Source organism: Rhineura floridana, chromosome 5 (assembly GCF_030035675.1).
Source record: "Rhineura floridana isolate rRhiFlo1 chromosome 5, rRhiFlo1.hap2, whole genome shotgun sequence".
NCBI classification, from domain to species: domain Eukaryota; kingdom Metazoa; phylum Chordata; class Lepidosauria; order Squamata; family Rhineuridae; genus Rhineura; species Rhineura floridana.
In genome coordinates this window covers 161,758,317-161,784,663 of record NC_084484.1, presented here as the reverse complement: position 1 = coordinate 161,784,663, position 26,347 = coordinate 161,758,317, and the positions used below count along the sequence as shown (strand labels likewise).

The 26,347-nt window shown below is 40.2% G+C and overlaps 1 protein-coding gene across 3 annotated transcripts in view; it reads left to right on the top strand.

Annotated features, from left to right (window-relative positions):
- Positions 1–26,347, top strand: part of AASDHPPT (aminoadipate-semialdehyde dehydrogenase-phosphopantetheinyl transferase) — a 51,125-nt gene that overhangs the window by 15,498 nt on the left and 9,280 nt on the right. For all 3 annotated transcript variants that reach the window (XM_061628693.1, XM_061628692.1, XM_061628691.1), the window contains 2 exons: positions 13,525–13,646; positions 18,501–18,662. In XM_061628693.1, coding sequence (XP_061484677.1) covers positions 13,525–13,646; positions 18,501–18,662 — 284 coding nt within the window. The remainder of the gene's footprint in view (positions 1–13,524; positions 13,647–18,500; positions 18,663–26,347) is intronic.

Sequence of the window (26,347 nt, the reverse complement as noted above, 5' to 3'; positions counted from 1 at the left end):
TGGCTAGCTAGGGTACCTGGTGCACCCTTAGGCTGACAGCCGGGTCAGGCAAAACTATCAAGATGGCTAGATTTGGCATGGGTGCCCTTTTTGCTGCCCTGTTGTACTGTGTTTATTGTAGCAGTTATTAGGCCATAGCTCAATGGTAAAGAATCTGCTCTGCCTGCAAAAGGTCCCAGGTTCAATGGCATCTCAAGGTAAGCCTGTGAGAGACCCCTGTCTGAACTCCTGGAGAACTGCTGCCAGTCAGTGTAGGCAATACTGAGCTGCATTGTGTCAGGCATCTGACTTGGTATAAGGCATTTTCCCATCACCCATTTTGTACCCATTTTTAAATAGTTGTAAGCGCTGTAAATATACTGAAAGGATGGGGTGAACATTTTCCCCAAATAAATAAATGTGGAGGTAGAGAAGGGCAAAATATCCTCTTTATGGGCAGTGCCTCTGATTTATCCAGCATCTGACCCTCCTCTTGCCGTCATTGGCTGAACCCAAAGGAGGGGCAGGACATTTGGGGGTGGGTCAGCCTATCACTTATTAAGAGAAAGTGCTTGCAAAAATGTGCATATTAGTCAAAACTGCATACAGAAGTGTGTTTATTAGGGAAATTCTAATTAAAATGCTGAAGAATATTCATTAGGATTTTTTTTAAAAAAATCGCAAATTGCTGTGGAAATGTGGAAAACTGAATTTAAGATTGGAAAAAATGAAACTGAGAGAACCAAAGCTTGACAGATCCTTCCATCCTTATTTGCCAAGTATCTTGCATGCATGAGATCAGCATGGGAGCAATCAGTTATCTCTCTTGGCTGGTTGCCAGTTCTTTGAAGTTAAATCAGCCAGTGGCCTTTCAAGTACACTATCAAGGCCTCAGGAATGGAACATGAAGCTCCAGTGAGGTAGTGAAATAGAATAGCTTTTCCCAACCTTTGGGTCCCCATATGTTGCTGGACTACAGTTCCCATCATTTCTGATCATTGGCCACTCTGACGGGCTGATGGGAGGTGTAGTCAGTGGAGACTGGTGACTACATTGTCAGTGGATCTGCAGTGAATCCACTCCAGATTTTAGTCTGAACTTTCAAGGAGCTGTCCAAGGTGCTTTCAGCTTGAACAGCTCCTTGATAGTTCAGACTAAAACCTAGAGCAGATTCCACTGCCCCACTGACAATGGAGCCACCAGCCTCCACCGGTTGTAGTCCAGCAACATCTGGGGACCCAAAGGTTGGGAAAGGCTGAAATAGTATATAATCCTGATAGCGTTCCTGTTCAGAGAGATCCCACTGCATACCTTGAGAAGGGGAGGCCTTGAGGGAATGCACCTTGACTTTCAGGAGTTTGGAATCATTGCTAAACAATTCCTCCAGCAACTGAAATATTATCTGCTTTTGCTTACTTTGTTCTTTATGAATAAAACCTGTTAAAGAGCAAACTTGGTGTTTCTTTCATTGCCTACCTGAATCCAAAAAAGAACCTCTGCCCTTTTGGCAGAACAGCACCACAATGGCAACACCTGAGTTAGGTGGATTCTTCATGAAGACCATGGCACTACCCAATAAGCGCCACCATGGCATCCTTTTGGTCCAAGGCTGCTTATGCATCAGGTCTCCCAGCTTGCCTGCATTGGAAACCATTCCACAGACTGCTGCCCCTGGATTTATCATCCCGAACTTAAAATGGTGGTGGGATGTCAGACAAATGTATCAGTCCAAAGTGGAGTGGATTTAGTTTAGGGTGGATTCTGAAATGATCCTGAACTTGTGATTTCCTTTTCTTTTTTATTTTTCCTTGTCTCCAAGTTGCCCAGGATGGTGAACATCAAGTGTGGGGAACCTTTGGCCCTCCAGTTGTTATTACAGCCCTCATCATCCTGGCCACTGGCTGTGCTGGTTGGGGCTGATGGGAGTTGTAGTTCAGCAGCGCCTGGAGGGCCAAAGGTTCCCCAGTCCTGCTATACATGATTGTTGCCCTCCTGTATGTTATCCTAACAGCCCCGTGAGGGGGGATATCCTGAAGGATGATGCCTGACCCAAGGTCACCCAGTGAGCTTCATGGATGAATGAACCTTGGTCTACAGGTCCTAGTTCAACACGCTAACTACAGTAGACAGAGTCACTATTAATAACAAGCAAACACAGATTGGTAGGTTTTTGCATTTAAAATAGTTTTCTTTCTCCCCATCCCATTCCACCCCCTTAAAACAACATATCCAAAATACGATTTCCACAGTGATAGCTTTCCACAGGATGGGAATTATGTGATGAAAAACTATGCTTGTTGAATTTTTGCTGGTTATGCAATTGTAAATGTTGCAGGACTCTGTCAAAAGAGGCGGGATACTGGCAGTCTTATGCTCCATTGCTTCTCAAAACTAGCAATGAATACTGGGTAGACCACCCTACCTGTCAGAATATGCACTGACAGGGTCTGCAGTAATTCATAGCATTCATGGCTGTATGCTAAAGACTGATGGTTCAAGTGTCCTGACAGGTGCATCTCATTCTAAGCAGATAAACAAAGATATTGTTTTGCTTTTTCAAAAGATTTGCTTCTGGAATTTAGGCCTAGAACAAACTTAATCACACATGCTCCTCTCAGTCCCTTAGCATTCATATTACTTTTTCCCTAACATTTTTAGCCTTCATTAACATTATCATCTGTCCTTAGGGCTTATCCTACCCCGTTCCGTTAATGGTTATCATCTATCCTTTGCCAGGGGAAATCAATTAAAAATAAGTTAAAACTAATTTTACAACTGCTGACGCAAAGCTGGATTGTCCACTCTCCAAAATTAGCACTCTAGAGAGGGAGTGAAGTTCTGATATGATTCATTCAGAAGGAAAACAGACATGAAGATTCCACCAGCCAATTATTATCTTTCCAAGCAAATCCTAGGGATGGTTACTTGAGAGTTAAGGCTTGCTGTTTCTGTCCTTGCTCTTAGGTAAATGTGCCTAGGATTCCTACATCAGAAAAGTCCAAAGACTTTGATAATATTTTATTTAATTTTCCCCGATAAGGAAAACAGCATTTGTTGCTTTTCTGTTTGAGGGGAGATAAGAAATGGTTTCTTTCAATTATGAACATAAGGAGTATGAGCTGCACAGTAGCTTTTTTAATCTAGTCATAACTGATAAAGCTCATTAATTACATTTATGTTGTTAATGAGCTATTTTGCAACACTGTTGCTGAAAAGAGAATTTCCTGACAGTATTTATCCCAGTTTATAAATAGATAATTTATTGTCCAGGTTTACATGAACCAAACGTCTGTGTATAACAGACATATTTTTCAGCCTTTTTTTAAAACTAAAGATATCTGTATAAGCTTTTTACAAGTTTTACACGAAACTAAAATAAGGTATCTATTACTCCTGAAAAGTTTCCTTTTTTCTCTCTGTTGCCCTGCTAGGGAATACAGACCACAGTTTTGACATCAGATTCAAAGTAAGGATGTTGACAATTTTGGCAGAAACCTACATTAAAAGCAGGGTGGATCTTCTTGGAAATGGGATGAGGAACAAGACTAGATTTCTGTGTCATTTTTCATTCCAGAGAAAGCACTGTTTAACAAGGCAAAATTTCTTGAAGCAAAATTTGACTGAGGTCACTGCAGTGTTTCTTAGACAGTGGGCTGGACCCACCAGTGGGCCTCAGGCTGCTTTCAGGTGGGCCTCAGTGCCACAACCTGCCCAGTGCCTCCTCCTTTGCCTGCCCTGGCCCCTAGCTGTGCCAATGCTAGAACTAGCAACTCCTTGCATGCTGAGTCAAGGTGGCTGGGAGACAGAGAAGTTCAGCGGAGCAATGTAGGAAGCTGCCTTGTACTGAGTCAGGGCATTGATTCATCTAGCTCAGTACTGTCTACACTGACTGGCAGCAGGATTTCAGGCAGGAGTCTCTCCCATCCCTGTCTGGAGATGCTGGGGATTGAACCTGGGATCTTCTGCATGCAAGGCAGATGCTCCTCCATTGAGCTACGGCCCTTCCCTGTTGTTGTTGTTAATTAATTAATTAATTTTCTACCGCCCCATAGCCGAAGTTCTCTGGGCAGTTTACAACATAAAAATCAATATACAATATATAATATGCAATTCATATTTGGTACAATTAAAAGGAAAAACAATACATCACATTTTAAATAGACACAAATAAACAATAAATCTCAACAATATACATAACATAATAACAGAATAAATAAAACAAAACAAACATAGCAATTATAACAATATCTACAACATATTCTCCCTAGGTCTCCTTCCTCTGAGGGAAAAGGCCAGAGGAGATGTTGACAGAAATTAGAAAGCAATATAAATGATCAACAATCACAATATTCATGACTTCCGGGAAGGGTGACTTAGCCTGTGCCTGCTTTTGAGACGGGCTCCTGCCTCAAAAGAAGCTTATTCAGATATATCAGTCAGTTTTTTCTTTTTTTTTTGACTGATTAAACTTCTCCCGGGTAGGGAGAAACGAAGAGATTAACCTCAAAGCCTATTTTTGTTGGGACGACCAGATCTCATTAATTTATGGGACGAGGTCCAGCCGACGAAGGTGGGACGGATTTTCAACAGCAAGCTCTATCTGTTAAAGCGAACGTTCATCTTATCTTCTAAGAGAGAACGCACTAACAGGCAAGCACCCTTCTTTCTATATTTTTCTTTTACTTGACTTAAATTGTTGCTGTTTAAAAGAGATTTGCCAGATTGATCAGTTTTTGACATCTCACTGGGGAGCCATAACTTCTCTCTGCTACGCACTAATTAATAGCTTATCTCTGTTTTTGTTGCAAAAAGCTGTCCTGGATTTGCATTCTAAAGATATACACAGAAGAGGGATTTCTATTCCAGATTTTTATTTTGAAAAATATTATACTGTTTTGAGACTACTCTCTTTTTGGTCTATTTTATTTTGACGAATCTGTTTCTTGACGATTGCCATTAATTGTTTCGATCCTGGGAACTGCATTTTGTTTACTTAACTATTGGAGAGATAAGGCTGTCTGCTCTGTTTATACTGTGATGTCACCAAGTTTGGAGTATTAACCCAATTGTTGCTGAAATAAGAAGTGGTTTTCCTATATTTTTCTTTTAAAATGGCAATTAAGAAAGTGGCTGAAAATCTGGAAATAACTATGTTTCAGAAAATAATGGATGAGATTGAGATAACGAAAATTGAATTGAGTAAAATGAAGCAGGAGATTAAAGATATAAGGGTCCCTGTGAGAGAGGTGACCCTGGAAGGGGTCCCTGTGAGAGAGGAGACCCCGGAGATTGGAACAGGGGTCCCTGTGAGAGAGGAGACCCTGGAGACTGGAATAGGGGTCCCTGTGAGAGAGGAGATCCCGGAGATTGGAACCAACGTGGAACAGGAACAAGATTTGGAGTCTATGGACTTTAGAAATAAAATCTATTGTTTGGAACTCAATGTTATCTCTGAAGAAATGAATGAAGATTCTAGAGATAAAGTTATCAATGGCATGGATAATCTTCTGGACTGGAATGATGTGATGGAGCCCAATATAGAGAAAATCTATGGAATTAACTGCAGCCATGTGACAATGGAAAAACTTTTAAGAGATGACCCAGTGTATTTTGAAAAAAAGAACAGAGATATGATTTTACAGCAGTATTTCAGCAACCTATTCAGAATGGATGGCAAGAAAATATTTGGGATAGAGGTAATTCCCATCAGACTCTTACTATATGACTATGGCTTAGACAGCAAGATTATTATGGAATACTGATAATGGAAGATTGGATATTGAAATTACTGGACTTAACAAGACTACTGAAGATGGAAGATGGAAAATGGAACTAATAGAGATAATAGAACAATGGCTACTGAAATTATTGAACCTAACAGATTCTGATGTGATGGATTAATTGAAATGTTTATTTTGACTATGGTTATGACAATAAGATTATCATAATTAGTAATGAGATGGATTAATCGATATGCTTATCTGGAAAAAAAAATTGATAGATATATTTCTTAAAGAATTGAAACCTCTCTTTGACTTTTTGTGGAAAGAATAAAGTAATGTTTATGAGATTTGATGATTAAGTAAGATAACTACTGGAGGAAAGTGATTTTATAATATGACTTAAGAGACAGGATTGTTATATATTATAGACTTATAACTGATTTGATCTTTGACAAATGGGAAGTCAATATTTTACTCTTTATTTTTTATTTTTGTTTTTTTTTCTTTTTTTCTTTTTGTTTAACTATTTTTGATTTTGTTTTTTGTCTTTGAATGTTTTATGATTTTGTCTTGTATGTTTTATGAAAATCTGAATAAAAATTATTGAAAAAAAAAAAAAAAACAATCACAATATTCATAATATGAATAAATAAACTTGGAATAGAAAGGAAGCGGATAAAAGAGGGAAGCTGTTATAGGAGAGAGAAGTGAATTTAAAAGGAGGAAGGAAGAAAGAAACTGGCAGTTTGGGGATAAGGTACCAGTTGAATGTGAAAGGGCCACATCCACACCAGACATTTAGTCCACTTTAAACTGTCTTGGCTTCCCCCAAAGAATCCTGGGAAGGGCAGTTTGTGAAAGGTGCTGAGGGTTACCAGGAGACTGCTATTCCCACAGAGAGCCAGTGTAGCATAGTGGCTAGAGTGTTGGACTATGACCTGGGAGACCAGGGTTTGAATCCCCACAAAGCCATGAAGCTCACTGGGTGACCTGCCTCTCAGCCTCAGAGGAAGGCAATGGTAAACCCCCTCTGAAAACCGCTTACCATGAGAACCCTATTCATAGGGTTGCCATAAGTCCGAATCAACTTGAAGGCAGTCCCTTTCCATTTTTCCATTCCCCTCACAGAACTACAATTTCCAGAGGTCTCTGGGAAGGGGGACTGACTGTTAAACCACTCTGGGAATTGTAACACTGTGAAAATAGGGGTCTCCTAATTGCTCTCCGTGGCGCAGAGTGGTAAGCGGCAGTAACGCAGCCAAAGCTCTGCTCACAGCCAGAGTTCGATTCCAACGGAAGGAGGAAGTCGAATCTCCGGTTAAAGGGGTTGAGGTCCACTCAGCCTTCCATCCATCCGTGGTTGGTAAAATGAGTACCCGGCATATGCTGGGGGGTAAAGAAAGGCTGGGGAAGGAACTGGCAATCTCACCCCATATATACAGTCTGCCTAGTAAACATCACAAGGCATCACCCTGAGAGTCTGAAACAACTCGCACTACAAGTGCGGGGACACCTTTACCTTTTAATTGCTCTCAGCAACTTTCACAAATTACACTTTCCAGGATTCTTTGAGGGGAGCCATGACTGCTTAAAGTGGAATAATAGTGGAATAAATATGTAGTGTGAATATGACCTGGAAGAGGAAATTACAGGAGATGGGTAAAAATACTTTGAGAGGCATATGGAGGTGGAAAGGGGAAAATATTTTTGTTTTCTCTGCTTAGAGCCTCTGGATCAACAAACTTCACCTAAAATGTGAAGGCTGTGTCACATTAACTACAGAACATTTGCTCGGGGGAATACTTGAGGAAATTTGAGCTATAGACCTTACCACAAGCAAAATGCTGTGACAAAGAATTTTAGCAATTTCCAAAAATGGATTAGATATCCATAGAAACAGTAATTGTCAACTGATTGTGCTACATTCTGTCTCCATCTGCCACCACTCTGTGACTGTTGGGCCTCAATAATTTTCAGCCATCTCAAGAGGGTTCTGGGTATAGGATGTCCTAGAACCCCCTGGGCTAATTAGTTAAGAAAAATAAGAACCTGATTCCTTTATGCTGTTTGCATAAGAACGTGAAGCTTTTAATCATACATTAGTTATTTGATTCATGTAGCAGAGGTTAATCATTTCCTCTCCCTTGGGCTATAGTCCTAACCATGCCTACTCAGAAGTAAGTCCCATTTATTTCAGTGGGGCTTACTCCCAGGTTAGCAAGGTTAGGACAGCAGCTTAAATCTTCTCAAGGCTTAAGATGTGGATAAAGAACCCATGACCCTCTAGATCAGTCTTTCCCAACCAGTGTGCCTCCAGATGTTGTTGGACCACAACTCCCATCAGCCTCAGCCATGGCTGAGGCTGATGGGAGTTGTGGTCCAACAACATCTGGAGGCACACCAGTTGGGAAAGGCTGCTCTAGATGTTGATGGACTACACCTCCCATCATCACTGGCCATTGGCCATGCTTGCTGGAGCTGATGGGAACTGGGAGTCAAGCAACATCTGGAGAGCCATATGTTTCACCACCACCACCTTGGTCTAAGATCTTTGCCATTTGCAGAATGAAGAAGGTAAGCTACACACCTAACAGTGTAATCCAAACCATGTTGACTCAGTCCTACTGAATTCAGTGGGCCTTACTCCCAGGTAAGTGGTGTTAGGATTGCAGCCTACAATTTCTATGTTGTCTTCCAGGAATTCCCAGATTAGACCAATGAAAGGAGGGACTTTGCTGCACAAAATTACTAGTATATTACAGAACTCTTTGGAATTACACAGGGAATCAGATTCATCCTTTTCCTTAAGAAAAAAAAATAGCAAGCACAGATGCTGAGAATTTGGCCTTCTAAAGCAAAATGTTGCTTCCAAAGGAGTTGTCTCATTTAATTCCTCTCTCCCCTTAAATGCTGTTGGTGGGATTGTAATGGCAGTTATTTTTTTAAAAAAATAATAGATGTCTTTTTTCAGATAATGAGCTTGCTAATAATTTCCCAGTATGCTCAGCTTTGTAAGCTAAAGCCTTAAACCCACAAGGCCCTGATTAATAATGAATAGATGTATTCTGGTGATTTCTCCAGTGAGCTGATATTATACTTCCATTTTAATTTATCTAATTTAGGTTTATTTATTTATTTTGCCAGCTGCCCCAGTGTGTATTGTGAAGGGTTTTTTTATTGTCTGTACTATTACCTTGAGAATTCTCTTGATGTATTTCTAAAGAGCATGATTTACTGCTAGCTTCTCTGTCCATTCCAGACATTTCATCTCAAACACTCCCCACCCACCCCTGTGGAAAATATTACCTAGTCGGGGCCTGAAGTTTCTATTGTGGAAATACTAAACCAAATAGAAACTTCTCCTGAATACTTGCTGATTTTTTATTTGCCCAGCAACAACTCGTAATCTTTTTCTTTAAAATTTGTAAAAATAAAATCTTGATTTTTACAGAGATTTTAAAATGACTGTGCCTTCCTTCTCTCTTAAAAATTTCCTTCTTGGGGTCATCACCTGCTGCAATTAAATGTAAATTGGCATAGATAAATCCAGTTTTTTAATGGGTTTTATTACTGGTTGAAATTATTTGTATTTTATGTTCTTTTTGGTAACCGTTCTGGGCAGAAGAGTGGTCTAGAAATGTCATCCATTGTTATCGTCATTATTTGCATACATTCTTACAAAGTCATAGAGTTGGGGGAGGGGTCTTGGAGGTTATCTAGGCCAGGGATTGCAAAAGTGCCAGCATGCCACCCAGTATTTCCTACGGTGCCTGCTAAAATTATTGGTATATATTCACTCAGAAATCTGAGTGCACAAGACTGTTTGATCTTCCTGCTTGTTTCCTACTTGCACTGGCTCATCCTCTCCTACATTGAATATGTCCCCTCAGACATGCCTACCTTTCACTGGATGCCAGGATTGGACACCCACCCTCCTTCCATTCTGAACAGAAAAGAGGTGCAAAGAGCTTCTCTCTGTGAGTGAGTGTGGTAATGGTTCATATTGGGCCTTTTCCCATTGCTGGAGGGGAGCCTGATAGGGGTTATACCCGCACCTTTTTGAGGTCCTGTCTCTTTTTCTGCTCTTTTAGATGTGGTAGCCATTTTGTGTTATGCCATGCCCCCCATGGCAGCCATTTTGCCACTGGCACCCACAGAATTTTCTCAAAATCCACATTGTCCCTCTGGCCTCAAAATGCTGGTGACCCCTGATCTAATCTGCCTGCTTGGCATAGGGAATCAAGAGCTAGAGCATCCCCGACAAATGAGGACCAATCCCCCTTATAAATTGCTTTCTCCTTTCTGAAAGAGGGAGACTACCAATAGCCTTAGCCTTGTATGCAAAAGAGAAGCATACTATTGAAATCTTTTAGTTTCTGGAGATTAGAAAGGTGACTTTGTCAGCACTGATGAGTTCCAGTTTGAATATGTGCACTACTGTGATATTGTGGGAAATCATTGACCTTATGAATATTAGCCTCTTTATTTGTCTACAAAGAATTATTTTTAATTCAGATCCAGACTTAATAGGTAAAATAAAAGGCTTTTTTATTTATAGAATCATGGTATAGTAGAGTTGGAAGGGGTCTATAAGGCAATCAAGTCCCACCCCTGCTTAAATGCAGGAATCCAATATACAGCATACATGGCAGGTGGCTGTCCAGCTGTCTCTTGAATGCCTCCAGTGTTGGAGAACCCACCACCACCTTAGGTAATTGATTCCATTGTCGTACTGTTCTAACACTTACAAAGTTTTTCCTGATGTTCAGCCAAAATCTGGCTTCCTCTAACTTGAGCCCATTATTCCACGTCCAGTTAATGACTATGTTCTTCACTTATTCTGGGATGATGGAGAAGAAATCCTTGCTCTCCTCTGTGTGACAATCTTTCAAGTACTTGAAGAGTACTATCATATCTCAGTGGCGGCCCCCGAATTGTGGAACAGTCTCCCCGAGGAGGTACGCTTGGCGCCGACACTATCATCTTTTCGGCACCAAGTTAAAACCTTTCTCTTCTCTGAGGCATTTTAATCTTAGTTAAATGTTTGTAACTTGGTTTTAGATTGTGTAGTTTTTATATGCTTCTTGTATCAGATTCTGTAATTTTATTGTATTTTACTATAGCTATTGCTAGTCGGGCGGTATATAAGTTTAAGAAATAAATAAAATATCTCCCCTCAGTCTTCTCTTCTCAAGACTAAATATGCCCAGTTCTTCCAGTTTCTCCTCATAGCACTTTGTTTCCAGCTCTCTGATGATCCTCATTACCCTCCTCTGAACCTGTTCCAGTTTGTCCACATCCTTCTTAAATTGCAGTGTCCAGAACTGGACGCAGTACTCAAGATGAGGCCTAACCAGTGCCAAATACAGGGGAACTAGTACTTCACACGATTTGGAAACGATACTTCTGTTAATGCAGCTTAAAATATCATTTGCCTTTTTTGCAGCTCTCACTGTCGCTCAAACTTTTATACACAAAATCTTGATGCCTGATGGAGTGCTTGCTATTAAAATGCATCACAACCTTTCCAAGAGGTTACCTTTGTTTTGTTTCATTTCCCTATTTACAAGATGATTTAAGTTGTGACACTGGGTCATGGATTTAGCAAAAGGCTAAAGAAGGCCACTGCTAAAGTCAGTTAAAAGTGCCTTAGATGAAAACCATACACTAGCGAATGCATGCGTTTGTGGGTTTTAAATATGATCTTCTGTCCCACATGAAACAGGCTTATTCATGTGTATCTAAATGCAGCACTTAGAGTAAAAAAGTGCTGCCAGGAACTAGAATTAGGGTTAGTTGCAAATTTGTATATTGTTGGTATTATAATGCAGCATTTCAAGGCCAAACTTGACAAAACTTCACACAATTAGTGATCTAGAGGGAAAACCCTACAATGGGCAGAGGCCCTTCCCTGATCCAGATTGGGTGTACCTGCAATTTATTCTTTAAAAAGCCAGTCACACAATGATAATTGCATGTATGGCATTGTGTCTAGTTGGGCTGATGGTTTCCAAAGTTACAAAAAGACTTGCTCGCATTTATCATTGCAAGGCTAGCTCTAGCTTTTCAACAGTCCTTTGGTGGCTTGGCCGAGAAATATTCCTATTTGTGTGGATAGTCAAGAAATCAGAAGAAGCCTAGGACTGGGGAGGGCAGCCATGAGAGAACAAGAAAAGGTCCTCAAATGCAAAGATGTATCACTGAACACTAAAGTCAGGATCACTTAGACCATGGTATTCCCAATCTCTATGTATGGATGTGAAAGTTGGACAATGAAAAAAGCACATAAGAGAAAAATCAACTCATTTGAAATGTGGTGCTGGAGGAGAGCTTTGCGCATACCATGGACTGCGAAAAAAACAAATAATTGGGTGTTAGAACAAATTAAACCAGAACTGTCACTAGATGCTAAAATGATGAAACTGAGATTATCATACTTTGGACACATCATGAGAAGACCTGATTCACTAGAAAAGACAATAATGCTGGGAAAAACAGAAGAGAGTAGAAACAGAGGAAGGCCAAACAAGAGATGGATTGATTCCATAAAGGAAGCCACAGACCTGAACTTATAAGATCTGAACAGGGTGGTTCACGACAGATGCTCTTGGATGTCACTGATTCAGAGGGTCGCCATAAGTCATGATCGACTTGAAGGCACATAACAACAACAAATTTGAGTGGAAGAAGCAGAGGAATGGACGGTGATTGGGAGAGGAGAGCCCTAGAATCCATTTTGCCATCTCAGGGAACTCTTGGACTCACTCATATAGTGTAGCAGGGGTCACTAACCTGGCATTCAGAGCTACAATGGCACCTGTGAATGCCTTCATGAGTGCCCCCAGGCAGGGGCCCCAGACTCCAAGCTTTCATTTTTTAAAGTAGTCTCTAGGCCTCCTAGAAAAAAAGTTATGAAACAATATGTGCAAGTACCCTTCAAAGCGACTTCTGTGAAATGAGCCAGCCTGGCTGCTCCTGCCTGTCAGTGATTTCAGCCAATAAGTGAAAAGGGAGATGTCATTGATAAGCAATAGGAATCTAAAAGAGCTGCTACCCCTTTAGTACACCTTTCCTGTTTCTGTCTCACTGTTTAGTCCTTAGAATCTCCATAGTTTCCCCTTTTCCCCTAACAACCAGGATGCATCTTTCCTGTGGTGGCTCTTCTCAGACCAGGTAGTCCCTAGGAGTTATTTTTTTAAAATACTACTACACAATAAGTGTGGGTGGATGTTCCTCCCCCACCCCAAGAGGCAAATGTGAAAACTTCACAAAGAGGCTTAGGCATGTCTCCTGCTGTTCAGGAGCTAAAGAGTAGGCACTCATGAAGAATTCATTGTATAGTTATTTTACAATAGTATACATGTCTACTCAGAAGTAAGTCTCTTTGTGTTTAATGGAGCTTACAAGTGGATACAGGATAGCAGGCTAGACTTTGGGTTAGGGTTGGCATTGTGGTGACGGAATGGGCTCTTGTGCCTTTAACAGATGTAAGGCAGGCAGAAATTCAGCAAGTTAAGCCTTTTCTATTATGGAAATACAATTATAGGGAAAATTTCTATGTTATGCCATGCCCCCCACAGCAGCCATGTTGTGTTATGCCATCCCCTCCCCAATGGCAGCTATTTTGTGATTGGTGCCCACAGCACACTCTCAAAATTCAGAGTGTTCCCACTGGCCCAAAAAGGTTGGTAACCTCTGGTGTAGACTCTACTGAGCTAGATAGACCAATGGTCTGATTAATGTGAGATGGCATCCTGTGTTCCTATTGCATCCCAACCATCCCCAATAATCGTCTTTTTTTATTTTACTTTCCAAACTGCAGGAAGTGGTTCGATTCCTGACTTCTTTCGTATTATGAAACGGCAGTTTACGGAGGAAGAGTGGAGAGTAATCATGTCCATGAATAATGAATGGCTTCAGTTAGAGATGTTTCATAGGCATTGGGTAATGGGCCATTTTTATTTTAAAATTCTTCTTTGTAATTCAGTTAACAGACCTTTGAGTGGCTTTGATTTGAAGAACACTCATCTTTTATCATCATATTTTTAAAAATATCAAATATTTTTTACATTTACTTTGATAGCCTACAAAGTAGAATTCAGGGCAGCTCCAAAACCTTGCTTTTAGCATTATCTAGATCAGTGGACTTCAACCTTTTCAGACCTGGTATCCACCTTTAACCCAAACATGCATATGGGGAGCCATTTCTTAATTATTTTTTTACCATATATCTGTATGGTGGTAGTGCTGCCAACCCACCGGTTGAAGACCAATGATCTAGATATATCTAGTTCAGTAAGGGTATCTCTAGTTATCCCTCACATTTGCATCCTGACCTTCCTCCAAGGAGCTCAGGTGGCTGGTAAAGAACCTTGGACAGCTCCTTGAAAGTTCAGACTAAAACCTGGAGCGTATTCCACTGCCCCACTGACATGCAGCCACCAGCTGCCACTGCAGGTCCATATTATCCCCTCCATATTATGGAGCCACTCCATATTATCCCCTCAACAATGTTGGGCTGTTAGGCTAGGTTGAGAGAGAAGGAGATAGAGAGAGAGCATGACTAGCCCAAAGACACTGGCCGAGTGGGAATTTGAACCATGGTTTCCGCAGTCCAAGCCCAACTTACTTTTGGTTTTCCACTTACTCCACTGATCCTAATTTGTTTGGTATTTCTCTTCAATTCCCAACTTCTAAGACTCAAAATTGCTTCAGTTCCTAAGATTCTGGAATAAAAGGTTTATTTTCTATATACTGCTACTTTGTTCATCATGGTATGGAAGTGTCCATATTAGATAGCTATGACTAGAGTCTCATCATTCTATTTCTGATTCATTAGTAACTTTTCAAGAACTATTGTGGTTAGCAAAGAACAAGTGATCAGGATTTGTTTGGTTTACATAATTATTTTTATGTATTTCTTTTACAATGTTGCATATCGCTTTTTGTCAAAAAATGGCCTCAGAGTTATGTACATCAAAACAAAACAGATAAATAGAATTATGTGTGTTGAGGCTATGGATAATAAGAGGATAAGTTTATTCAGTCCATATTTTTAAAAATAATTTTGTTAATTTTTCAAATGTATAAAATACCTTAATAGAAATATATAATATAAATGTTAAATGCTGTAATATACAATAATAACATTTAATACATAATTTCATGCATTACAGCAGCTATCATTAACCATCAATCTTCATGTACTACCTCCTAAAATTTATTTATTAAGCGGATTGACATCATCCTCACCTCCAGACAAATGTGCACATTAGCACATAATAATTCTCCTTCAGATTTCACATATTTACATTATACACCTGTACTCAAAAACTGTTTCAAAGTTCATAAAAATAAGTATTTTAGAATAAAATACATTAAGAAATGCATACATTGAGGCCAACTATTCTTTCGTTATAGAATATGTATTTTCAAATGTGTTTTGGTGTGGATTTTTATGTGACTTTAAAAAAATCAGATTGATGAGAAAATAGGTTAGAACAGACTTATGAATGTAGATATGCAAAACTGACACAGACCAGAAACAGTGATCCATTCATTCCATTCATACATTACTTTTATACACTGGGTCGAGGAAAGGCAGAACATATACAGGGATGAAATGTGGTTGTTATTTATTAATTTATATACTGCTTAAATGCCAGAATGGCTTCTTAGTGGTTTACAAGTATACAGTCAATTACAATTCACAATAAAACAATTCCGTTGAAACATTAAAAACACCCATAATTAAAATATACAATAAAACAAGCCCCTTAAAACTGTAACAATCAAAACAGATTTTCTTGCATCAGATCATCTTTCAGAGAAAGAAGCTGTAATTGCTTGCTTTGTACATCGTTGAAGCACTTTTCCCTCTCAGCTCCTCCCCACTGACTAGCTGAGGGCAGGAGGAGACCCTAAAGGCCAGATGAAATCTGTCCAGGGGTTCTCCAACCCTATTATGAGTTCTCTCATACTTTCTTATCACAAAAAGGCACCTGTTTTGAGATTTTGGTAATATGTAAATATAATATATATTTATTTGATTGATTAAACCATTAATCAGGTCTAGAAAATGGCTTGAAGATTCATGGCACAATTCCAGTAAAGCAGTTGCAGGGAACCTTTGGCCCTCCAGATGTTGCTGAACTACATCTCCCATGATCCCTGGCCATTGGCCATACTTGCTGGGCTGATGGGAGTTGCAGTTCAGCAACAGCTGGCAGGCCAAAAGTTCCTCACACTTGGAATAAAACTAAACAAACCTGGCTCTGTAAGGTGCTCTGGTGGGAGACTGCCTTAAAACCATATATAAGCCACTTTGAGTTTCTTGTAGGAAGATTAAGTTAAATCAGACAATAAGGGATGCTAAAAAAGAATTTGAGGAGCACATTGCTAAGAACATAAAAACCAACAACAAAAAATTCTATAAATACATTCAAAGCAGGAGACCATCTAGGGAGACAATTGGACCCTTGGATGATAAGGGAGTCAAAGGTGTACTAAAGAACAATAAGGAGATTGCAGAGAAGCTAAATGAATTCTTTGCATCTGTCTTCACAGTGGAAGATATAGGGCAGATCCCTGAACCTGAACTAACATTTGCAGGAAGGGATTCTGAGGAACTGAGACAAATAGTGGTAACGAGAGAGGAAGTTCTAAGCTTAATGGACAATATAAAAACTGACAAATCACCGGGCCCGGATAGCATCCACCCGAGAGTTCTCAAAGAACTCAAAGGTAAAATTGCTGATCTGCTAACTAAAATATGTAACTTGTCCCTTGGGTCCTCCTCCGTGCCTGAGGACTGGAAAGTGGCAAATGTAACGCCAATCTTCAAAAAGGGATCCAGAGGGGATCCCGGAAATTATAGGCCAGTTAGCTTAACTTCTGTCCCTGGAAAACTGGTAGAAAGTATTATTAAAGCTAGATGAACTAAGCACATAGAAGAACAAGCCTTGCTGAAGCAGAGCCAGCATGGCTTCTGCAAGGGAAAGTCCTGTCTCAGTAACCTATTAGAATTCTCTGAGAGTGTCAACAAGCATATAGATAGAGGTGATCCAGTGGACGTAGTGTACTTAGACTTTCAAAAAGCGTTTGACAAGGTACCTCACCAAAGGCTTCTGAGGAAGCTTAGCAGTCATGGAATAAGAGGAGAGGTCCTCTTGTGGATAAGGAATTGGTTAAGAAGCAGAAAGCAGAGAGTAGGAATAAACGGACAGTTCTCCCAATGGAGGGCTGTAGAAAGTGGAGTCCCTCAAGGATCGGTATTGGGACCTGTACTTTTCAACTTGTTCATTAATGACCTAGAATTAGGAGTGAGCAGTGAAGTGGCCAAGTTTGCTGATGACACTAAATTGTTTAGGGTTGTTAAAACAAAAAGGGATTGCGAAGAGCTCCAAAAAGACCTCTCCAAACTGAGTGAATGGGCGGAAAAATGGCAAATGCAATTCAATATAAACAAGTGTAAAATTATGCATATTGGAGCAAAAAATCTTAATTTCACATATACGCTCATGGGGTCTGAACCAGCGGTGACCGACCAGGAGAGAGACCTCGGGGTTGTAGTGGACAGCACGATGAAAATGTCGACCCAGTGTGCGGCAGCTGTGAAAAAGGCAAATTCCATGCTAGCGATAATTAGGAAAGGTATTGAAAATAAAACAGCCGATATCATAATGCTGTTGTATAAATCTATGGTGCGGCCGCATTTGGAATACTGTGTACAGTTCTGGTCGCCTCATCTCAAAAAGGATATTATAGAGTTGGAAAAGGTTCAGAAGAGGGCAACCAGAATGATCAAGGGGATGGAGCGACTCCCTTACGAGGAAAGGTTGCAGCATTTGGGGCTTTTTAGTTTAGAGAAAAGGCGGGTCAGAGGAGACATGATAGAAGTGTATAAAATTATGCATGGCATTGAGAAAGTGAATAGAGAAAAGTTCTTCTCCCTCTCTCATGATACTAGAACTCGTGGACATTCAAAGAAGCTGAATGTTGGAAGATTCAGGACAGACAAAAGGAAGTACTTCTTTACTCAGTGCATAGTTAAACTATGGAATTTGCTCCCACAAGATGCAGTAATGGCCACCAGCTTGGATGGCTTTAAAAGAAGATTAGACAAATTCATGGAGGACAGGGCTATCAATGGCTACTAGCCATGATGGCTGTGCTCTGCCACCCTAGTCAGAGGCAGCATGCTTCTGAAAACCAGTTGCCGGAAGCCTCAGGAGGGGAGAGTGTTCTTGCACTCGGGTCCTGCTTGCGGGCTTTCCCCAGGCACCTGGTTGGCCACTGTGAGAACAGGATGCTGGACTAGATGGGCCACTGGCCTGATCCAGCAGGCTCTTCTTATGTTCTTATGTTCTTAAATAATCTATTAATTGACTAATAAGCTAAAAAAAAATAAAAATCCATTGATAGCCCTAGAACTTTTGTTACCTGTAGTTATTAATTCAGTGGACATTTTTGCAATTCAGGAATCTGCAAGGAGACTTCTGTGTTGTTTCATGCAAGTACACTCCTGTCAATTGTATTTGCATGATATAACCATGGAAATTCATTATACATAACAGGCAAAAGAAAAAGACTAGGGATTTGGCTCTGGTTTAATAATCAAAGCCATATAGGAACAGAAGAATTTTAAATGTAACTGGGACAAGCAGCAGAGACTTTCTTGTGATTTCTGTTTAGAGGGAGATGTAGAATGCTACTCAACATATGGCGATTATGATACTGCTCTTACAAAAAAGTACCATACATGGTATGACAACCTATGTTTTTATTTTTTACTTTTAGGCATTAAAAGAGAGTTTTATAAAGGCCATTGGTGTTGGAATAGGTTTTGACCTTCAAAGGATTGAATTTAATGTATCCCCAGTGAAGCTGGAAGTAGGGAAAACATATAACGAGACAATTATGCTCTTGGATGGCGAAGAAGAAAAGGAATGGACTTTAGAGGTAAGATTTCAAGTTACTGAAGTCTCCCTAAAGTTGTAATATATACTGTTTTGAAATATTGCAATATGTTTTTGTCTTGGTGTAATGCTTCAATCTCTTAGTTTGCGTACAGGGCTGGTTCCAGAGGGCAGCTAGGTCGGGCCCTGGCCTAGTGGTCCAAAGGGGCCCCTAAAGGGCCCCTCCTTAGGGTGGGAGTGTAGTGCTCCTGTTTCTCTGCAGCAGTTCCCAAGGCACCCCCCCCAATACAGTCAGTGTGGGCTTCAATAAGTCCGCATACACGCCCCACTTAGCTCTCCCATTCCTGTGAATGACGTGCATGCTGTGTGCATGTGCCTGCTATCAACCAAGATGGTGACAGGGGCTTCCCTAAGGGGCTGATGCTCCCGCCGCCATCTTGGTTGATGGTAGGCATGTGCACACAGCACACACGTCATTCAGAGGGACAGGAGGAGTAGGTGGGACGCTCAGGTTGGCTTATAGGTGCTGCCTGTATGGGTGAGTTGGGCTATGCCACCACGAGCCCAGGGCAAGCTGGTGCCCAAGGGCCCAGTCATGCCTGGAACCAGCCCTACTTGCGTACCTGCTAACTTGGGATCCCAATTTATGACGTTGCAGGGTGCCAGGATAGTAAAGCAAAAGGAACTTGCCCAGTCAGATGTGTGACCAGTGTTTGGGAGAGCATTGGAATGAGATCCAATAGAGATGGAAGGGGATCTCTCAATCTCAGTTCTTTCCATTTCTTATTTTATCAATCTTAAGTTCAGTTCTCCACAGTTCCACAGCAATGTTTTTTTAAAAAAAACCTCATGAAAATTCTTCAGCATATTAGCATGAATTTATCCTAATACACACGTTTTTGCAAGCACCTTTGACTAACATATCTTTCCTCTTCTCCCAGGCATTTTAGCATGCGTTTTAAAATTGCTTTTTTAAAAAATGTGTTTTTAAATTTTTATATTTGTTTTTAATGTTTTTAATTGTTGTAAACCGCCCAGAGAGCTTCGGCTATGGGGCGGTATACAAATGCAATCAATCAATCAATCAATCAATCAATCAATCAATCAATCCACATTTTGCAAACAACTTCTCCTAATATAATACATTTTTGTATGTTATTTTCACTAACATTCATTTTTAAGAGCGCTTACCCTAATATATACATTTTTGTCAACATTGTTGGGTCAGAGAACTGTATCGCAAAATTCAGATGTGTGAATTTCAAAGGATGACTGTGTTTCAGTTCTGCTGTTTCGGAACATGTGAATTTGATAGATTGCAAACTTATGTACTGATTTAAGATCAGCTGGCTCTGGTCTCCTCAGTGTGCCTAGAATGAAAGATGTTAGACTGGCAAGCATACAGGAGAGAGCCTTTTCAGCCATGATCACCATGCTTTGGAATACCCTACCCCAAGAAGTCTGAAAACCATCTTGTTCCGGAGAGCCTTTGGGAGGGACTGAAGGTAGAGCCTGAAACTGATTTTATTTCCCCCCCCCGTTTTTTTAGTTTTACCTTTTTAGTCCCCTTTTAATATCACTTCCTTAGATTTTTTAACTGTTTTATGTATTTTTTTCTATTTTAATTTTTGTGTGTGTTTTTTAATCTGTATGATTTTATTGTGAGCTGCCTTGAGTGCCCTATTGCAAGGTAGAAGGGTGAGATAGAAATATTTTAAGTAAATAAATAAATAAACTTCTCCCCCATTCCTAGGCTAATCAGCTGTGTTGGTTGGCTCCCAGAGCGGAGAGTGGACTTGAAGCAGAATGTTCTCGGGTCTGCACCTGCGATACAAATAGGAGGCCTGGCCTGTAGCTTCGGCATTACTGTCACCACCTTCCTGACCCACCCTTGTATTTGTGTGTTAATTTGCTATCGATGAAGGTTGGCCAATGGTTGACAGGTCCAGAAAGGAATTTTACTTGTATGAGCTCTGCAGTATGGGTGTTTTTGTTTGTTGCCTTCCTCTTGACAAATTGGTCCAAAGCTCCAGCTGTTGCAAAATGCTGCGGTTTTATTTATCAATTGTAATTGATTTGATCTATTGTATGCTTTTTTCTCATTTTTATGTAAACCACATAGAAATGTCAGTAATATAGTATATAAATACTTTTAATAAATAAATAATTTGTTTAGGTTGTTTGCTTAATTGCTTTATAATCAGTCACAACTTTTTGTTGGAGGCATTGAGCTACATCCATTGCAGGGATGGGCTGGGGGGAATTGAGGGGTCTTGAAGCATCACTGAAGGCCACAGTCCTGCTCAAAGACATGGCACAACCTCCACAGTCCAGGTTGCATTATGGGCCCACTGTAACGGGCCTCCCATTCATGTAACTTCTGTTAAGGTGATCCCTCCACTTGGACTGAGAATTCTCTCCCCACAGAGGTATGCCTGACACTTGCTGAAGATACACATCTTTAACCTGGCCCTTTGACACCTTAGCTGATATATATATGTCCATTTCACAGACTGTGCAGTCAATCACTTCCACAGACTGCATCACACTCTCCACTATGGGCACAAGCCTCTTACATATATATATATGTCCATTTCACAGACTGTGCAGTCAATCACTTCCACAGACTGCATCACACTCTCCACTATGGGCACAAGCCTCTTTGCATTTTTTGTGCCACTCTCCCACCAACCAGAGCCTCTCCTTTTTCCCCCTTTAAGCTTGTGCTTAATTGAGGAGCGATCAAGCCAAACACAGTTTTTCTCTGTAACAATTTTTACTGCCTAAATGTGGATGTCATCTCATGGCTTTTGGAAATGATTATGCAATTATTTTGTTGAAGAATGAACTTTCCCAAAGAAATTTGTCAGTGTTTCCAAAGACAAACAACAAAACAAAAACATTTTGTCCACCAGAAATGCTGCCACAACCTTATAATTCATCAAAGAAATTTGTCAGTGTTTCCAAAGACAAACAACAAAACAAAAACATTTTGTCCACCAGAAATGCTGCCACAACCTTATAATTCATCAAGTTGGAGTGCCTGTAAAGCTTTTAGCGTCTGTGGTCTGGGTGACCTCATGCCAGTATTGGCAACAACTAACATTTAGGCTCCTGCATTAGCTCTCTGAAACGGGAAATTGTTAATCTAAGTCACTGTGAAATAACCTCTTCACTCAGTTCTTGCTTTGATAACGTGGGGCTGGCCTTGAGGTTGGTCTGGAAGCTGCAGCTGGCATAAAAAGTGGCAGTGCAACTGCTAACGGGGGCAGGGTATCGCCAACATGTTACCCTGCTGCTGAAAGAATTGCACTGGCTGCCCATTCGCCACCGGGCTAAATTCAACGTTCTGGTTTTGGTGTGCAAAGCCCTACATATATTGGGACCTTCTTAGGGTGGGAGACACTTCTGTTCTGTGATCCGCAACAGCGTTGGGTCCTACAACCTGATGCTGCCGCAGATTGCAGAGTGGGAGCTCCCAGGTACCCGCCCATGCAGGCAGTGTGGGCTTCATATGCATTGACGTGAGAGGTAGGTAGGATGTACAGGCAGGTTTATTAGCCCCAGGCTGCCTGTATCAGGAGGGGGTGTTAGGCTATGGTGCTGCAGGGCCAGGACAGGTGGGTGTCCAAGGGCCCAGTCATGCCTGAGGCTGGCTCTGATGTCAATACTGGCCTTTGTTTGTTGTTTGGTTTTAATATATAAGCATAGAAATGTTCAAAATCTATTTCTATCTTCAAACCATTGCTAATAAAATATACTATACAACAATGTATAGTATACAATAATACTAGCTAAAACAATACTACTAATATTTCAGTGGTCTTATTTCATTTTTGCAAAGAGAAGACATGTAATCCCATGTTAAACCTTTACTTCATATATTCCATACAGGCAGACCAAAGTTTTTCAAATTGTTCCTGTTTTTGTTTCCCCACTCTTGTGTGTGTGGATTATGTGCCTTCAACTTGATTACGACTTATGGCGACCATATGAATCAGCAACCTCCAATAGCATCTGTCATGAACCACCCTGTTCAGATCTTGTAAGTTCAGGTCTGTGGCTTCCTTTATGGAATCAATCCATCTCTTGTTTGGCCTTCCTCTTTTTCTACTCCTTTCTGTTTTTCCCAGCATTATTGTCTTTTCTAGTGAATCATGTCTTCTCATTATGTGTCCAAAGTATGATAACCTCAGTTTCATCATTTTGGCTTCTAGTGATAGTTCTGGTTTAATTTGTTCTAACACCCAATCATATGCCTTTTTCGCAGTCCACGGTATGCACAAAACTCTCCTCCAACACCACATTTCAAATGAATTGATTTTTCTCTTATCCGCTTTTTTCACTTTCCAACTTTCACATCCATACATAGAGATTAGGAACACCATAGTCTGAATGATCCTGACTTTAGTGTTCAGTGACACATCTTTGCATTTGAGGACCTTTTCTAGTTCTCTCATAGTTGCCCTCCCCAGTCCAAGCCTTCTTCTAATTTCTTGACTGTAGTTTATTTATATTTATTTTATTTATTTATTTATTAAATTTATATACCGCCCGACTAGCAATAGCTCTCTGGGCGGTGAACATAAAATAGCATAAAAATACAATGAATAACAAAAATAGTTATTCTATAGTTTCCATTTGGTTAATGATTGCTGCAAGGTATTGATAATCCTTGACAAGTTTAATGTCCTCATTATCAACTTTGAAGTTACATAAATCTTCTATTGTCATTACTTTAGTCTTCTCGACATTCAACTATAGTCCTGCTTTTGTGCTTTCCTCTTTAACTTTAATCAGCAATCGTTTCAAATCATTACTGGTTTCTGCTAGTAGTATGATATCGTCTGCATATCTTAAATTATTGATATTTCTCCCTCCAATTTTCCCACCTTCTTCATCTTGGTCCAATCCTGCTTTCCATATGATATGTTCTGCGTATAGATTAAACAGGTAGGGTGACAAAATACACCTCTGTCTCACACCCTTTTCTATTGGGAACCAATCGGTTTCTCCATATTCTGTCCTTATAGTAGCCTCTTGTCTAGAGTATAAGTTGCACATCAGGACAATCAGATGCTGTGGCACCCTCATTTCTTTTAAAGCATGCCATAGTTTTTCATGATCTACACAGTCAAAGGCTTTACTTTACTTACATGGGATATTAAGGCAATAGTTCGATAATTACTGCATTCCCTGGGATCCCCTTTCTTTGGAATTGGGATGTATACTGGATGCTTCCAGTCTGTGAGCTATTGTTTAGTTTTCCATATTTCTTGACAGATTTTTGTCAAAATTTGGACAGATTCAGTCTCAGTTGCTTGTAGCAACTCTATTGGTATGCCATCTGTTCCTGGTGATTTGTTTCTCCCAAGTATTTTAAGAGTAGCTTTCATCTCACATTCTAAAATTTCTGGTTCTTTATCATTCTGTTCCTCCATGAATGAATCTGTCATCCTGGCATCTCTTTTACAGAGTTCTTCGGTGTATTGTTTTCATCTTCCTTTTATTTTATCTTGATTAGTCAGTATGTTCCCCTGTTGATTATTCAACATCCCTACTCTTGGTTTAAATTTCCCTTTCATTTTTCTAATCTTTTGGAATAGGGCTCTTGTTCTTCCCTTCTTGTTGTCTTCTTCTATTTCTATACAATAACTATTGTAATAGTTCTCTTTGTCCCTACATACTAGTCACTGTATATTTGCATTTAGTGTTCTGTGTTTCTCTCTCTTGCTTTTGCTTTCCTTCTCCCTTTAACCATTTTACTCTTAATCTTACCTACTATGTCACTTTAGCCATCTGTGCTGCATGCCATATTTTGTTACAACCGATGCTGTTCCATAGGTATTTTAGATGAATGCCATTTAGCCGCTAATCGTTCTTTTTAATGCAGTAACTGTCCAACTAAACTGAAGTGTCCTGGAAATGCATCCTTTTTTCAAGTAACCCAAAAGAATTAGTAATGGGTTTAATTTCTAGGCATTGTACAAATATTAAAAACAACACAGAGCCTGCTTGCAGTCTTGAGATACATGAAATCCATGTTGGGAAGCAGTGGCAGCTGATGGCTCCATCTCTTTGCCTCCCGCTCTCTGCTGTCTGGGTTGTTAGGATGATCCACAGGAAGGGCTGCCTTAGAAAGCTAGATCTGATGGGGCATTTCAGCCATCTTTCAGATCCATAAATGAAAACAAAGTCAAAGGTCCCCCAGTGCACAATGCAAAGCATGGTCTGGCAGAGCTTTGTGAAGGAAGTCAATGACATTTTAACATCTGGCACTGCTAAGAGTTGCTATTATTATTATTATTATTATTATTATTATTATTATTATTATTATTATATCCCACCCTTTCTCCCAGTAGTAGCCCATGGCGGCAAACAAATCACAAAAAACACTATAAAACATCATAAAAACAAAATAAAAATATATTAAAACAAAACATATTTAAAAATATAGTACGATGAAGCATCTTTAAAAACTTCTTTTTTTAAAAATCTTTGAAAACATCTTAAAAAGCAGTTTCAACACAGACAGTCTGGACAAGTAGGAACTAATGACAAATCTCATGTTTACTTGGAGAGAGAAGTCCATTATGTTAAGATCAAATATATCCAGAGCTCTTTGCAAAACTGGCAAATACTATCTGTGGGGTTTTGTGTTGTTGTTTTTTGGTGAACCGGAGTGGAAACATACTTTTACAGCTTATATTGTTTGGCATACTTTTACAGTTGGCAGTTCATTCTCCAACCAACCCTCAGTTCAAACATGGCAAAGTTAGCAATATTCATGAGACAAACACAGTTAATTATTTCATTATTTGTGATATTTTTTTCAGAAATCTTCTAGACAAACAGGGTTTTTTTATCATTTGATTATTGCTCCAGAGAACGATACATGTCAATGGCATTGTTTTGTACTCTTGTTTTGCTTATTGTGTTCCTTCTCATTTTCTATGCTTCCACTTTTCTTGAATGTCATACTTTTTTGTTGTTCTTGGTTGTAATATTCTGGAAAACAATCAGTGGCTCCATGTCACTGGGCAGTGGAATCCACTCTGGGCTTTAGGCTGAACTTTCAAGGAACTGTCACTGACTTCAGATGTCTGAGCCACTGACCTCAGACATCCTGATCTGGAGAACATGTCATCCAGGGAGTAGAGACTGGTGGCTCCAATGTCAGTGGGGCAAAGAACCTGCTCTGGGTTTTAGTCTGAGCTTTCAAAGAGCTGTCCAAGGAAGTTTGGACTAAAACTCCGGAGTGGATACCACTGCCCTACTGACATGGAACCAGCAGCCACCAGTGTTAGGAAGGAAAGGAAAGGTGGGGAGAAGTGTCATTCAGGATAAGCCAGGGTGAAGAGATGCTTTTTTAGGAAATACTTGAATGTAAAAGCAGAGGGGAGAAATCTGATCTGAGGTGAAAGAGCATTTTAGTGAAATGGAATTACATGGAACCAGGGATACAGTTGGAGAATCGAGTGCAGAATCTTAGAAGATCTAGAAGGTTGGTACCAGCAGAGCAAAGTAGTTGAGCAGGAAAATATAGAGGGAAGAAGGGCACTGACTCCAGGAAAAGTGCCCAATGATGTGGCCATTCCTGTGGCAGTGGGCCACACAGCATTGGGCAGCTGGGTCCAGCCATCATTTAAATTTCCTGGAGTGCCCCAGAATAATGCTATACTGGAAGGCTTGTGGGGAATTAAAATGGCGTCTAGAGTCAGCTACCCA